The following is a 17,129-nucleotide window of genomic DNA, read 5'->3' on the forward strand; positions in this document are numbered from 1 at the left end:
ATACATTAGGTTTTAGAAAGCCACGACTCACACTCCTATGATAGTTATTTTGCCCTTTTTGCCTCATTTTGGAGAATGATATGATCTTCCCCAAGAGTTCACATTCCATCTTGCTGAACACCACAGATTCACACATGAAATTGCATGCTGAGGTATTTTTTTCCTTGTAACATTCAAGACAGATGTTTCTCATCCCCCCACTAAAAACACCAGAGAGTGATGTCCTAGGTCTTTTTTAAATATTAGCAGCTATATTAAAGATTTGCACCACCCCTTGCTGGGAGAAATCATGACTAAAATCTCAGAAGGCAAATCAGTGCTAACAAGGTGATCACAATCAGTTAGTACAGTGAGAAACACTAACCAGGATGCAAAGTTGAAGAAATGGTTCACATGCCATAATGATACAGTATTTGGAAGGCTCCCCCACACAGGAAGCTCTTAGGGACTCAAAATCCCTGCCCCAGGCACCCGAGGATGCTGGTCTCAGTTAGGCACCAGTTGATTGTTACTCCCATCAAAGCTGAAGGTCAGCAGCAGTCCCTGTGAGAAAACAAACAACCACACATTGTACTGCTCAACCACACAGAGCCCTCATTTGTTATAAACCCATTCTACAAGTGATCCACAAAGCTTGACCCTCAAGGGCAACCAAGAGAAAAATCTTCAGAAGATAACACTGGAAATGAAAATTCAATTTTCTGTTGTATTGTACACATTTCAGAGCTGAAAAAGAATTTAAGTGCCTAACAACTTGCTTACTTTTTGTCCGGATGAAAAATGCTGACTCTCCCACCAAACCCTCCCTTTTTACAGCCATTGGCCTTCATGGCTGCAATAACACGAGCAACAGACAGAGACAGATTTAAGAGAAAAACAAAGGAAGAAAACAGCCTGGAGACCAGCTGCACTTTACATAGGGAGACAAAACATGTATGAAGAAAAATTTCTCATTCTGCTGCTCCCAAGGAAAAGAAGTAGAGAACAATTGGCACACTTTGAGCTACAGATGAAGAACAAATATTTGAGATTTGGTTTTTGGGTGTGCAGAGTACTCACAGTGCCTGATAAAACTATTTTAACTTTTAACTTTTTAACTTTTCACCAGTTCTCACGTCACTCTAGCATTTATTTGAAAAAGAATTGAGTTTTATATACAAGTCTTGAAATCCAAAGATAGTATGAAAAAAACAATGCTTTCAAAAATTAATGTTTAAATCAATAAGTATTTTCAAGAAATTCAACCAGCACCCCTGACTGTAAAAGAGTGTGTTGAGTCAATGATGCTAATTTGTATGTTTTGAAAACCTCCCAGCTGAACCTGACTGTGTGTTGTTTTAAACTCTTTTCAAAATTACCTGGAAATCTTCAAACAAAAGATGCAATGAAGCATTTCATGTGTCATGAACAGTCACTTCTCAGACAGCAAGTGTTCCACCTTGTGTTTAACCTTCTGTCTGGCCACAGCCCTGTTTATGAGCAGGCACCAGATACAGATGTATATTCCTGTACTCCACTCAGCAATGGTACTGAGCCAGACTGAATCAGTCCTCCTGCACAGGTGGAGCAGAGTGTGTGCAAGTCTCTTCCAGCAATTAAAATTTCTAAGGGAAAGTAGCCAAGTGTAGCAGACAGAGGTTAAAAGCTTTAGAGGGAAGCCATGAGCCAGTAGGTTAAATGGATTTGATTCTCTATTCTTTGCATATTCCCCTAGTTAGCATATTTACCATCTGATCTAAATCCTTTCACTGCATTAGCATCCTGTGATCTCCCCTGAGCTTTCTCAAGATCTTAAATGCCTCATCCCTAAGTCTTGAAATGAGAAGCTGAAGAATCCATGGAAAATCCTTCACTTTTTGTAAAAGTAACTGGACCATGAATTAATTCTCTGAGAGCCTCTTATTCTATGAGAGGATTTACCTCAGGCAACACTTGGACAGTGGGCAATTTGAGGACTAAACCTAGGGATGACAGAGGTCAGCTCTTCTGATTTAACAAAGACAATCCAAATCTGGGCTGAGGAGCTGCTCCTGATTGTGTAGAACAGAGTAGTAAATGTTTGCATGCAAAATAATAAATTTTAGGGTGAGCAGAACAAACGAGGCAGGGCCATTTTTTACAGCCATTCATGTAATACAGCAGAACGTTAGCTACAGAAATTAGTAGTCATTAGTCAAAATGATAGTGTGAGTCTATTAGGCTTTGTTAATCTTTATTAGCCTCTAAACAAACAGTATAAAAACATCACTTGCAGGTACAACCTCTAGTCTTTGATTAAACAGAGTGCTGTATTTCAGAAAAAAAAACCTCAAGGCTGATTCCTGCTCTTCCTGTGGGCTTTTAAAGCAAACAGAAATATCCTGAAAAGAAGCACTGAACTATGTTTTCTCACTAAATGAATGAATATAGAGACAGGTGGATGACCTTTCCCTGCATTTCCTGTGCTTAGATTATCAGCCCAGAAGTTGATGAGCACCTTCTGGTGCTGAGATTTTCAAGGTCAAACAGTGAACCTGCTGCCACTGATCTTAACAAAAAGTCTGTATCAAAAATGCCTGGATGTCTTTTAGAACTTTAAGTAATACCTCTCTGACCAAAGATTCACTTTTAAAGACTCTGGATGAGATTTAAAAACACTTATCCTTTGCTGTGGAAATTGTCCTAGCTACATCAAAATCAGTGGAAATATGAAAATGCCATTTACCCAAGATCTGTGCTTTAGCACTTAAGGTTACAACATCCTATTCATAAGCATCCCAATCACTAGATATTCAGATTACCCAGAACTCCCTCTAATGACAGATGAAATTTCTGATCGCTGCAGAATACTTAGTGATCGAGTATGAGCCAAACCAACTCTAAACAGCAAAAGTGAGAGAACAAGGGTGCACAAAAACTGGGTTAGCTAAAACACCAGCCTGTGTTGCCAACCACTTGGCAGGCAGAAGAGTTGGAGCTGTGACATGCAGGGCAGCTGATGTGGCTCATCTAGCTGCTTTACATCACACCCACCCTTCCCACGTTTGCTGATACAAACTTTTTGCCTTTCCCTCAACACCTCCAGAGAACAGCACAGCAGCAGCTGCTGCATTGTGTAACTAATACCCCCATCTGATCCCAGAGGACAGCTTCATCTTTAACATGGTTACCCTCTCTTCAAACCCCTGGAAAATCCTAATTCTGTGCTAGCCAGAGATAACTGCTAAATGCCAGCACCAAATCCCTCTACACAGCACTTGGCATTTGATGTCCTACCTTCTCCAGGTGTGTTCTTACAGCAAAGGATCACTGGCAGTGATGCCTGCTGCTCATAAATAGTATATTTGTTATCTCTCACTGTGTGTGTATTTATGTGCATGTATATATATATGCCTTGCATACGTAACCCCAAGAGCCTGTCCCAACCTATCAAACACCGTGGTAGAAGCAGGAGGTGGGGAAAATAAACATATTGAGCAATGACAGAAAATTCTGGAGATCTCAATGCAAAATACTCCACGGAAGACATGAAAGAACAGGTCAGCCCATCATGCAGGCTACCTTTTGACTCACCCATTGCTTCAGTGGACAGCAGTTTCCTTGTTTAGTTTGTCACTTGATTATTCAAAGCACAAAACTCCGCGTCTCCCCATAAATCACTGGCAAGGTAGAACAGAGAGATGTGTCCAACTGTGTCTTAATACATTTTAACAGGATTTCTGCTTTCAGGTAACAAAAAGTTCAGAGAGGAAATAATCTCAAAGCCCTCATATTTTCTCAGAACAGATGGGGACATGACACTTTGTCAATCAGTTAATCATATCAATTTCTACAAAGAACATTTATGTAAGTTTGACGGAGGTGTATGTCCTATGGCAGAGACAGACAAAATCATTCAAGAGTTACAGACCAAGCTTCTGCACTGCAAGGATGGCTGAGGGCTCAGAGGATTTTTCTTTCCAGCACTATTACAGACATCCCATCAGTCAGGTCCCCTGTGTGCAATACAAGCAGCTTTCTTTGCCAAACAGATCTAAGGAGGGAGCTCTCTGGAAGCAAGAATGATTCCCACTCACTGGATGTACATTATCCAGCCTCACATTCCCCATTTTTGGTGGCACTTCTGGATACCACCACCTTGTTCCACCTCAGGCAATGAGGGGCTAAAAGCAGTATAGGGAGGGTAGGGAAAAGGACTGTGTCTTTGTGAGTGTGTACCAGGAGACCTGAAAAATGGTAGGAGAAAGGTAATGGGAAATATGTCAGAGGAATATGAAGGAGCAGTGAGGCCAGGAGAGAAAGGCAGCAGTTTTCTGAGTTGCAAAGGCAAAGCAAGGAGTGAGGAAAGGAACAGACTATGCTGGAGACAATTTTATGTCTCCACACAGGCAATATGGCACCAGCAGGCAGTTGAGAATTTTGATCAGCTGAACCAGAGGAAAGTCTTCCCCCCTTACTTATCACATTAATATATTTGGTTCAATTCTGGGGACCTGCTGTGCCTTCCTCTCCCTTCTTTCCTTTCCCACAACCCTGGTTATTCCCTGTTGAACCCATCAGCACCTGAACTTTTGACACTGTCTCCTCAGGTTTCACACTTGGTAATGGACAAACAGTGGCAGTAACTGTGCTGGCAGGAAGTTAATTTTACTGAGCTACACTGCTCCCACAAGCTTCTTGAAACTGTCTGAGTCACCACGTCTTTTCAGATTCTGTGACTTCAACGTCCCCATCCTCAGATGATCTTCTGTAGGAAGTAAACCTGTCCAACCTAAGGCTGCAGATAAGCAAACATATTTGTCACCATTTCACAAGTTTCTGTTTTACAACATTGTGTTTTCCCCCCAAAACCCCAGGTTTCATTTTGTGTGCAAATACTACATGACTTACTTCAGCCTCACTGACTTTCATCAAAGTGGAAGTGAAGCTTTTCCAGCAAGCCCCTCTCTCCTGGTCAAGGCAAGCATCCAGCTAAGTGACTGCAAACCCTGTTACCAAAAGCAGGGACACGACTGAGAAATTACAGAACTAAAAGTTAAATCCATCATATCTTTAAAGATAAAGACAAATTCTGCAGTAGAGGACTGTAGCAGACTCCCACCAATATGTTCTGAGCCCTGCAGTAGAGTGGCTTCTGTGCAGGGCTGTCAAGAGAGAGTTTCTACATTTTAAAAATGTCAATTACTAAAAAAAAACCCCAACTTGTTGAAGATTGCACCATTAAGGCCAATCTATCCAACAGAAAACCATCCATTAAAACACCTCTGTTTAAGAAATGAAAAGGAATAAATAATAGAGACAGATTAAAACTTTCAGTTTGATTATGGCAGAAAGAAAAACCTAATTACACTGTAAATTTCCTTTCCTAATTTTACTTCCCTTTGTTTTTGGCAAGCTCTGTACCTCAAGGTAAAGATAGTTGTTGAGGAAGTCAGTCTCAAATGGCTAAGAAAACAGACTGAAAAATAAACAAAAATGTGCAATGCTTGTGAGATACCTACAGAAAGTATACAAAGACTGTCAAGTTTCGTTGTGATCTGCCCCAGAGATAATGAGTCCACAGGAAAGGAATTCTCTTCAGCCAAGGCAAAGTTTTGGGTTTGGGTTTTTTGGGTTTTTTTTGGCCATTTAGCCATCAGATATGCATATTTATGACTTATGAAGTTTAATGATTAATATCCTCACCTTGTAAATGGGGAACAATTGTGCTTCTGCCCTACCTGTGGCAGTCAGCTCCCTCAGCCTGCACAACAGAAACCTTGCTTTTCTCCCCATTTGCTGCATTCAGGAAGGGCACCAAGGTGGCCTGGGGAGATTTACAATCAAAGGCTTCCTGGCCTGGCCTTTGCTCAGCTCTGAGGATAACACAAGCAAGCACCAAAGAGACTCCATATATAGCTGTAGAAATGCCAGAGCACCATCAGAGGAGCACGGCCCTTAAATGGCAGAACTATCTAGAAGATGAAAGCGAGTCTTTTCCTACAAAATGAGTAATTCTTGCCAAAACATGTTGAATTCTATGGGGCCTTTCATTTTCAGGAGTTTTCACTGGAAAGGAGTCATCAAATTCTTAAAGCCAAAAGCCTCTATTTATAAAACTAAAGAAATGAGGAAAATTTGTCTTAAGGAGCTTTCAAAACATCAGTTCCACTTTCAGCTCTAGGCATTGGCAGGAAAGCAGAAAAGTCTGATCTTCAGAAAATACAGTCAACTTGCTATGTTCTTCCAGAAAAAGAAAACTGATCCCTGGAGTCATTGCTTGCACCTCCTGGGGCAGCATACCGGTGCCTAGGATCACACAATGAGAACAAGGAAAGTGTCTTCTCCTGCAGTACAAGGTACAGAAATGGACCTGGAACATTGTTCAGGCACACAGGACCACACAGTCTCCATGTGTCCCCCATCCTGTATGTAGGGAAAAAAAATAATTAAAAAGAAACAAAGGGTTTCATGCAGAGCTGCCTCTGCTTATGCAAGGTCTGGGCTCCTCCCGGCTGAAATGGCTGGGAAAGGGCAGGAACTACCACACAGCAGGACTGCTTCCAAAACTGCCTCTTGCCACATTCTTTGGACCCATGGGATGGACTAAAGTGAAAAAGCCTTTAGGAGATATTTTAGGGAAAAAAAAAAATCCTGCTTTATCCCAGCTGCGCAGCGGAGATGAGGAGAGCCTGGCAGCGGAGCTGATGGCCAGCCCCAAGGACTTCTGATCCTCAGGCTACTTCTGGAAAACCTATGTGGCTGTCCTGTCATCCCTCATTGCTGGAGGAATAAAGAATTTGGGACAGTAGGTAATTTGCCTGCCTCACCTAGTTAGATGGAGAACTTTTCCAAGCACTGTCAGAGCTGCGAGCCCTCAAAGTGAGGGGCAGCAGTGCAGCCCAAACACTGGGCTGGGGAAAGAATAGTCCAAGAGACAACTGAGAGCACCTCACGAACGTGTGTAAATATCTAAAGTGGGGCTTTAGATATCACGATATTCTTGATATCTATTTAGATATCAAGATATCCCCTTTAGATACCTCAAGGGGATGGAGCCAGGCTTTTCACAGTGTCGCCAACAATAGCACAAGAGGCAATGGGCAGAAACTGACGCACCAGAAATTCTACCTGAGTATAAGGAAGAACTTCTTTATTGTGCTGATGACCACACATGAAACATACTGCTCAAAAGGACGGCAGAGTTTTCCTTACTGGAGTATTCCCACAACCATCTTATGGCAATCTTGTGCCATATGCGCTGGGATGACCCTGCTTGAGCAGAGAGGTTAGGCCACCACTGTGGTCTCTTCCAAACTGACCCGTTCTGTGAAAGGTTGGAGACCCAGATGAGGCTGGCAGTGCTCAGGAACAGCCGGCTCCCTCTCAGATTTGCACTCGCACGGTTCATTTCAGTAGATGTTTTAAGGTCTATTTCGCAGCGAGGCGAGCAAGGAAATAAAATGGCGGCCGGGCTGAACCTCCCTCCAACGGCCCCCAGGGGGCGCGGCGGGACCCGGCCCCTCCCGCTTCCCAACATGGCGGCGCCCGGCGCGGCTTCACCCGCTGGGGAGAACGGGCGGCGCCCGCCAGGAACGGCCAGCTTCCGGCGCCCGCCCCCTTCCTGGAGGGCCGGGCCTCCGCGCCATGCCCACGCCGGGAGCCGGCAGCGTGAAGGGAGGCGGCGCCCGCCGGTGCCGCTGGGCCGGGGCTGCGCGGACGAGCCGCTCCTTCAGCCTCCCGCGGGGAGCGCTTTCTGGCTGAAATCGCCGGCGCAGGTGGCGTGAGGGTGGACGGCCCTTGCGGGTGGGCGCCGGAGCGGAGCGAGGCCCGCCCGGCCTGAGGGGGATGCGCGGCTAGCCCGCGCTCGCAGCCAGCCCAGCCCAGCCCCGGTGGTCGTCGCGGAGCTGGCGTCAGGAAGCCACAAGATGTTCAGCTGGCTGGGCACCGACGACCGTCGGCGGAAGGACCCGGAGGTGTTCCAAACGGTCAGCGACGGCCTGAAGAAGCTTTACAAGACCAAGCTGCTGCCGCTGGAAGAACACTACAAGTTCCACGAGTTCCACTCGCCCGCCCTGGAGGATGCCGACTTCGACAACAAGCCCATGGTGCTGCTCGTGGGGCAGTACTCCACTGGGAAGACCACCTTCATCAGGTAAAAACGCTGCTGCCCCCCTCCCAGCCATGCCTGCACCCTCGGCGGCCGAGCTCTGGGGTGGGGCAGAGCTGCTGCCCGTGCTATGGATCGATCCCCCTTCGCTTTCCCTCAACAGCTTTTCATTGAAGCTTTTCATTTTCATTTTCACTCCGCTCAAAAGCAGAGCATCCCTTGGCGAGCACAGGGTGGTGTAAGATGTCCCGTGAAACACCGACGTGGCAAAAAGTAGCCCAGGGCAGGGCTGAGGAGCGCAGGCAGGGCAGGAGTGCGGAGCTGGGTGTGAGTCACCGGGGCCCTCCTGGCCGCTCAAAGTGCAAAGGCTTTGGGAAACCTTTGGGAATGCGCGGGGCATTCCGTGCCTGCGCTGCCCGGCTTGACCCTTGAGATAGCGATTCTTTTCAATTTGCTGCAGCTTTTGAGGGGTGAGGCAGCTTTAAAGGGGGTGCTTCGGTTTGCAGGCGTTGCTGTTGCTGTTACACGCTTGCGTGTGTCTGTCTTTCTCTGCGCTGTCCCAGAGGCAGCCCTCGGATCCCACTGAGAGAAGCATGTGTGTGCCTGTGCGCAGAGAGACCTGCCCCTCCTCAGGGCTCCAGAAGGAGAGCCCTGTCTTAACCGTGTCCTGCTCGGCCGAGATGCTGGGAGCAGCGAGTTCCTTTCGAACTGTAAAGAAAGAGCAGCTGCCAGCAGCTCTTTCAGTTCGATGATGTGAAACTGTCGCAGAGAAAGGGTTAGACTTTTCCGGCTGGACTTGGTTGCAGGGATCTCTGTTCAGCCGTGCTGCTAGTTCAACTTGCAGCAGCCTTTCCCTTGGGATCATAGCTGAAGCTGCGCTGTCCGTGTTTCCTATGTGATTCATAAGCTAAGCGTTAAATTCCAGCCTTTTTCTGGTTTGGCTGTGTTGAAATCTGTGGAATTACCCCAGTGTAAATCTGGACGCTAGCCACAGGCAGCCAGCCCTTTGTTCTACCACTATTTCTTGGTGAAGGAGGGAACTGCAGAGAGTAGGAGAGGTGAATCAAATTGACTGTACCTCTAAAGGAATGACCTTGAGAAATGCAGGGGCTTTTTTTTCAATATGCTGTAATATTCCTGCTGCTAAATTTCCTGGTCAGGAGCCAAGGACAGAATGCATTTCTGCTACCTTGGCGTGTACCTGGCAAACAAAGTTTAAGAGTTAAAAGGCTTTTCTCATATGGGCAGGTCAAATGGATGGTGAAGACTGCAAAGGACCCAAAGAAGCATTTTGCACATGTTTGCAAAGGGAGTTACTCTCCTGAAAAATAGAGAGTATAGCACAAATGCCTGGTTCCACCCCATATCTTTGTTCTGTGACTTGATACCAAACCTGTTTGGAAAGCTTTTTCTGTCCTCTGGGTTACAGACACTCAGAGCCTGAACAGGAGGGATTGCTGAATTCCTGATAACGCTGTCTAACTAAAGCATCTCTTCCTAATTATTTTCTCTGGGTTGTCAGCATCAGTGTTTCCCTGCAGTCTCACCAGCATGCTGTTAGCAGAGACTTCCTGCCTTTGCCCCTCTCTGCTCAGTGAAGTCCTTCTTCTGTGAACCTCAGCTCCTTTTGCAGGAACTTTGGGTGCCTAGAGCACGTTCCAGGTAAAAGATTGAATCTTTGCTCGTGTGGCATGGCAGCAACAACCTTTCTGCTTCCAGCAAGTGGATCTGAGCTTCTGACAACTGCTTTTCACTCATGCTTGTGTCCTCTTCTCCCACTTTTGCTCCAGGCACAGGGCTGGGATGAGACTACAGGGATGATGGTCAAGCAAAAGTGACCAGGAGCTTTGGCAGCTTCTGCTTCGCTGGGGTGCCAAATGGGCTTTCCAGAAAGGGAGACTCTTCTGTTTAAAACAGTGCCCAAGAAGGTGAAAGTTGAGAACTTTGGTAGAACCTCAGGGTCTCTAACAGAAGTGTGAGAGTCTGTTACTCCAGTGTGTTCCCAGACAAAGGCCAGGAAACCTCGTGTTGCTCGTGACAGGCTTGCAGCGGGAGCTCGCAGGCACTGCTCATTAAAGAGCTGGGATAAGCAGCAGATTAGCATCCAGAGTTATTGTGGGAAGGCAAGTGGGAGCTAAAGCTGAGAGCAGGGAGGAGTTAAAGGGGGCTGGGGGGAGGAAGTGGGAGGGTTGACAACCATTATGGCTTAGCAATAGAGTGAAGCAAGAAGCAGCCTCTGGACATTCCGTCCACAATCTTGTCAGGATAATTAGGGTTATCCTTATGTATCAATTCCACTCTTAAATTGCATCCTGCTTGTACTGCCGTGCAATTTTGGGAGATGACTTAATGCTAGTAAACAATCGTCGGGAATGAACTCAGCCCCACTTTACCTGGATCCCACAATACCTAACAAAAAAAAAAGACTCTTAGTCACCTACCTAAGGAATGTCTGTCTTCCAAACCTCTTTCCTTGTTTTGAGGAATCTGAGGTGAAACAAGGAAGAAATGCAAGGCTCTGAAGCACCTAAGCTGCAGCATCTTGCAGTGAGGCTGCTCTCTTGTCAGGAGCTGATGGCAGAAAAAAGGCAGTCAAGGTCAGTGAGAAACATTCCTAGAGGCTGAGCCACAGAAGAGGGTGAGTTGTGTGGGTCAAAGCCAGTGAAGCAAGACCAGAGCCTGGCTTGTTTCCAGTGGAACCAGGCTGTTCCCTCTTCTCCTTGCAGGGACACAGAGCTGAGCCTTTCTGTGCTATGTGAAAGGTGTTGCATTGCTTTGCAATGCAGCTTTTCCTTTTCCTGCTTCCTGCTGTATCATCTCTTTGTGCTCACTCCCATTTCTCTCCTCAGCATACATCTGGCTGATGCTTTTCCACAGGGTTGGGGGCTGAAAGTCGCTGCTGGTTAGGGCAAGGCAACACCTCTGCCTGGGAATATGTGACAGCCACTGCAGGATCTCACTGGAGCTTGCCTTTATAATGTTATTGCGTTTTATGTTTCCTGTAAGAGAGTGGGAGCACAGGACAGAACATTACTCTCCTAATTAACTTAGATTCCTTGGTCATTTCTAAAAATAATCCTGGCTCAAGTCCAGCCATCCTGCTAATAAAATAAACAAGCCTGCTAGAGCCCTACTAACTGTCAACATAGCTTGCTTTTCTGCTGTATCCACCCCTTCCTCCTACAGCTAATCATTTACACGTCCTGGCCCCTCCACACCGTTTGTCACAGGCTACACACAGAGCTCTGGTGTGACCTCCCCGTGCAGCCCTGAGCCTTTCATCTGTGCCTGCATGGGGCAGTTTTTTGTCACCATTTCCTCCTGCTCTGCCCTCCTTCCCGTTCCGCACGGCATCACCTCTGCTGCCACACTCACGGCATCCTGCAGGGCTCCTGCGTGACTCATCACGGGCAGGCAGCCCCTTCCCCCACATCCTGCGGCACTCCTGCCCGGGGAGCCCAGCGTCTCCTTCCTCACCCATCCCCAAATCCACCCGGGAAAGGAGACCCCCAGCTGGGCCGGCACTAATGCAGCTTTCCTGCCCTGGCCCTTCCCAGGAACAGGCATGATGCTTGCAGCCACACACCGAGCCCAGACTCTGCTCTAAAAAGTGGATTGGTCATAAAAAACCAATTCCTCTGCTCCACAGACTTCCCTAACCTGGCTGGGAGTCACTCCCCCAGGCCTTTGAAGGTGTTCAGCAGCTCAGCTTAAGGTATGCAGCACTGGCAGAGGAAATTGCTTGCTGGTGGTTGGTGTTTTCCACAGCTGTTGTTTGCTCTTCTCTCCCAGAAATCCCCACAAATGTGACAACTGCATGTGTTCTCTGTCTTGCCTCTGGAAGCCAGGGCAGGCTGTGTCACTGCTGAGCAGAAGTGCCTTCCCCCCATCAGGCAGTGTCAATACAACCCCTTGTGTTTGTCCTTTGCACAATGAGATTCTTATGCTGCTGACACCCTGCTGCACAATGTACCCAAATCTCCCAGAGGGGCCTCACTTAAAACAGATGCTGTGATAGTGGGCAGTACAAATTCTCATCTCTCTGGTTTCCTACCACTTGTTGCACATAAGTCAGTAACATTGGTGTGTAGCTACTTCTTTTGTGCTCTTGTTGGGATTTTCTTCGTTTTGTGTTTTTTTACATCTTACACAGAAATGCTTTGAAACGTTAGCTGAGTGGAGCTGTGATAAAATTCTTTCAAACAGTCTGTCTGGAGGAGTTGCTATTCCACACAGGACTTTTGGTTAGTTTTTCTGGGAAGCTTTGTCTATAAATAACAAACAACTCCCCCCCCCTCAACTAATTTTCACTTCTGCTCAAAAGCTGTCATGTTACAAGTGCATTTCAAGCCTCTAAAAAAGAAAAAAGGTGGTTGTTACAGCAAGGCTGCAACCTGACATCAGGAGTAAGGGGCCTTTCTCAAAAGCCCTTCACTTGTTATATTTGGCAGCTGTTGATGCTGCCTATTTCTTTTCTCTCTAGTATTTGCATGGGGAGAATGCAAAGATTTATTTCTATGAATTCAGTGAGTTTCTGTTTGTAGTAAGCCACTGGCTTGACAGCAATGTCCATCAGGGAGGCACAAGCTTAGTTTCCAAAGTCTGACCAAGTGGCTTCTAACCTAGCAAATAGTGTAAAGAGCTTCCCAAGAAATTGAACCAAGAACACTCAGATGATAGTCTACAGAGCCCTTGGTGGGTGAGAAGTAACCCCTCCTTGTTCTCGGGTGCTTCAAGCTAGAGAGGAGTTGCTGTGGCTGCCAGGAAGGGGTATTGTGATCGCCAGCCAGAGAGGTGGCACACACCAGGACTACCTGCAGTCTGCTTTTCTTTTCTTTCCACTTTTACAGGAAAGTTTGAGAAAGCCTTTCCATAAGGTTTAGGTAAATAGGATATATCCACCCTGGGACAGGATGTCAGAGGGATGCTCTCTTCCTGAATTATTTCAGGTCTTTTAAGAGCTCCTCAACTGCTGCTGTTGCATCTCAGAGTTCTGCAGTTAAGAAGAGTCCCTTCTGGTGGCCTTCTGGTGAGCATGGGACTTGGAAATCACTTTGGACAAAAGAGAAAAGAAAATACATGATAATACACCAGTAAAGAAGGTGTGGTCATCTCCTAAGTGAATTATAGATATAATTTGTGGAGGCATTCTTGTTGCAGTATGAGTGTGTACCAAGCCAGATAAGTATCAGTGATTTGTCCTGAGTATACATTTGGTTGTTTCACCTCTAGATCCAGTTGATTTGGCCTTGCCTGTTGGGAACTGAAGACACATTTGCTGACATGGTATCAATAAATAAGTAGCCTGCACAATTTTTTTTGTTGCTCCTTAAACACTGAATAGTGATTACCTATGCTAAAATGACAGTGAAAGCAGGAACCCCTAAAAGGTTCTCACAAGCCTTCATGCCAGTGGTCTTATAGTCCCTCACACAGGGACTTCCCTCAACTAGGACTCACCTGAGTGAGCCAATTCTGGTGCTTAGACATATCAGTCTCAATCATGAAAAAAATTTCCAGTCCTTCTCCTATTTCCTTTTCCACATCCCCACAATCTAGTTTTAACATCACAGCAATTCTGAAATAATCTTTCTGCCTGCTGAGGATTAGGTCAAAGCAATGGAAGAGGGAGTGCCAGCTACCCTCTGTCAACAAGCAACACATTATTATGCTAACTTCCATAGTCTGGTAGTCATTTAATTCATGTAACTAGCCAGAGCTTATTCCTTGTCACTTCTGACACCATCCCATACTGAGGGCTAGACCAGTTCTAGCTTCCTTCTGCAAGCCACGTGCACATAATGGTCTTAGTTTTCAGCACAGCATCAGCAGGTGGTTTCCTGCACACACAAACACAGGCCTGGCCTCAGTGATGGCATTTGGCACCTTCATGAGCCAAAGGGAACTGTCCCATGCACACACCATTGACCCACCCTGAATTTGGCAGGTTCAGTTGGGATGTGCTGCCAGGGTCCTATTCAAAGCCCTACAACCCCATGGGCAACTATCTTTCCCTGAAATTCGCCAAACTACCTTCAGGAGTTAATAAAAAGGGATGCTGTGCTTAGTGTGCTATCTAGCTTTATATACAGCTTGGAATTTACTCCCCTACCCAGGTGTGTGGTGCACAATATGCTTGAGCAGTTTGTAGTGCAGGCGTGTGGCTGCATTTCAGAAGTACACAAGGACAGAGACTGAGACTTCAGTCAAGTGCAGGGGAAGTTGGCATTTAAGAACTGATTTGGACTAATTGTGGCTAATCACATCAGTTGTTTGAGTCTGCTGAAACGAGCAGCAGCCAAGTAATTGATATTGGCACCAAGAGCCAGTAGGGTTTCAGGAGTGCAGTGGTTTAGCAGTGGTGTGTAGTAGGATTAACTCTGTGATTGCAGTGAACTGCTGTTTTTACTTTGCTGTGCTAAGTCTACTCCAAATGGCTTGAGGATTGAAGTACACAAAATGATGCAACATGATGAGAATCTCTTCCCAGCAGCTATAATCATCTTAATTTCTTAATCCACCTTAAATGAGCTTTCAGTGTTGAGATCCTAAGTAGAAAAGCTACCAAGACATTTATCAAACAATTGAGTGACAGTGCTAAAAATAGTCTCGGAAGGATCCATGCTCTTGAGCTTCATAATTGCACTGCAATCTTTAGTACAACTCATTTAGGATTTAGCAGCTCATGGCTCATGCCCACACCCTGTTTTTTCACTTACAGGTACCTGCTGGAGCAGGATTTCCCAGGGATGAGGATTGGACCAGAGCCTACAACTGACTCCTTTATAGCAGTTATGCAAGGAGACGTGGAAGGAATCGTTCCTGGGAACGCGTTGGTGGTGGATCCCAAAAAACCGTTCAGGAAACTCAACGCCTTTGGCAATGCCTTTTTGAACAGGTCAGTACTCAAGAGCTCTCTTGTTCTGCAGAGTAAAGTTAGAACCTAATGAGCAGCATAGCAAGTAATGTAAAGGGATAAGGCACTTCTTTTCCTCCCATCCACATGGCTGATGCAAAGCCAGTCCTGTCCTACCAGATGCACATAAGTCAGTTGCTGACGGGCTGATAAATTCAAGTGTGACAAACCTTCATTTTACTTGAACAAACAAAACAAAAATGACATCACAGCCTAAGCTTATCCTGTAGGAGACTAGAAGGAAATATCTTCATTACATTTGTTGTCCCCTGCTTCAGTATTTCTAGCTTCTTCCATTTGTAATCCAAACCAGACTCTTTTATTCCCATGCCTTATACATACAACCTCAGGTGCAAATTGATGACCACTCTAATGTGTTTCCTGTAAAAAAGAGTAGCAGGGTGTTTGGACAGCAGCTCTATGACATGAGGAATTTAACCTTTCCATCCCCTAGACCCAGCCCAACCATAGGGAGGTTTTGGATCTAGGCCTCACAGGAAGCCAGCAGCACACACCCATATCCTAGATGAGCACAAACTGTGCTCAAACTGCAGAAGGCAACAAACTGACTACACCCATCATCGACGCCTTCCCTTGACACTGGGAGACACTGGAAACATGGCAGCTGCTCAGCCAGACAGCCAGGAAAGCTGGGCTGGGCTCTGGCTCCTGTTCAATCTCCCAAGCTTAGAGAATGACTGTCCAGGGGCTGCAGCATCTCCTACAGCACTGACCACAGGAGTGCTGGTGTCGGCTGCAGCAAGGCAGGGAAACCCTGCAGAGAAGCATGGGGAGAAACTTGCTGACAGGGGAGGGACCTAGCTGGAGTCACTGCTGTGTGGGAATCCTCAGGGTGACAGGAAGCAGTATCTGATCACTGCACAGGAGCATCATTCAGATACATCAACGTGGTCCTGCACCAGAGAGACTTTGAGAAGTTTTTGTTGTTTCCTAGGGCCCAGAACGTCTGCACCTGACCAACAGTTAGGTCAGGTGACTGCCCACTCCCTATTATCAGGGCAGAACAGTCATTTCCCCTAAGAGAATAACAGTGCTCTTGCCTGGAGTGCAGAGATGGTGGATAAAGAGGACATAATTCAGAGCAGCTCAACTGATAGCCAAGAACAGCCACAGCTGGCAGATAGTTCACTGCAGAGAAGGAACATTAAGCCAGGCATGGGGGGCAAAAAAGCCAACACTTCTGAACTAGCCTGATGGATGTGTCCTGAATGCAATTTGCTCCTGATACAGCAAGGGATCTCTGCATGCATTAACCCAGTTCACTGTATCATGCTGTGCTCTTGTTATGCTTCTTTACTCTTCCTTCTCCTGAGGAAGGAGTCAAGCCTGTGCCCGTGCAGGCAGCAGGGCAGAGGGACACAGCAGTGGCTCAGCAGCAGCATAAGTGCGGTCCTTCTAGCAATGCAGGGGAGCAGCCACAGCAGCTAATGACATCTTTCTGTTGCTGACATGAAAAAAGAGGGGGTAATGATTTCTAAACTGACAGAGGAGACGTGCTGAGGGGACTGGCTCAGCTGTGTGAGCATCGCATGCTGAAAATGCAGATGCCAATGGCCAGCTAATTAGGAAATGAAACATATGCAAGAGTTGACTCAGAGGGTCAGAAATTTAGCAGATGTAAGTCCTGGTGCACCCACTGGACCAGATCAAGCCACCCACAGTTACTTCTCCAGTGGGCCTGGCTTCTGGGCTAGGGACAAGCAGAGCTGTCTCTGCCTTGCACATACCTCACTGCTGCTGTAGGCCCTGACCTCAGCTAGGAGGTTGTGAGCAAGAAATTTGCAGAAGGGAGCTAATCTGCAGGGACCACACCTCTAAGCTGAGATAAGATTGGCCATGGGGAAGTCTGCTTTGCCCAGGGATGGTTAAAGGTAACGCTTGGCTGTGAGCATCAGTGGAAAGGAGCAGAGCAGCAGTAGCATGAAGCAGTAGCACTCACACAGGCCAAGCTGGCCTTGGCTGAGAGGTGGCAGCCCACAGCACTGTGTCCTGTGGGGTGCAGAGCCTGCTGCTCCAGGAGTGAGCATCCACCCTTAGCTGGGGCTCCCTCCCCAGCAGAGACTGGGATCTGCTGCTTTCCAGGAAGCAAGGAAAGACTGGTACAGGCAGGATTTGGCTGGGAGA

The 17,129-nt window shown here is 46.7% G+C and overlaps 1 protein-coding gene across 1 annotated transcript in view; it reads left to right on the forward strand.

Annotated features, from left to right (window-relative positions):
• The first annotated feature begins 7,886 nt into the window (after window positions 1-7,886).
• LOC115902147 (EH domain-containing protein 3-like) overlaps window positions 7,887-17,129 on the forward strand; it is a 29,726-nt gene continuing 20,483 nt past the window's right edge. Inside the window, 2 exon segments of the mRNA XM_030945390.1 lie at window positions 7,887-8,113; window positions 14,790-14,966. Of these exon segments, the coding sequence (XP_030801250.1) occupies window positions 7,887-8,113; window positions 14,790-14,966 (404 nt within the window).

Source organism: Camarhynchus parvulus, chromosome 3 (assembly GCF_901933205.1).
Source record: "Camarhynchus parvulus chromosome 3, STF_HiC, whole genome shotgun sequence".
NCBI lineage: Eukaryota > Metazoa > Chordata > Aves > Passeriformes > Thraupidae > Camarhynchus > Camarhynchus parvulus.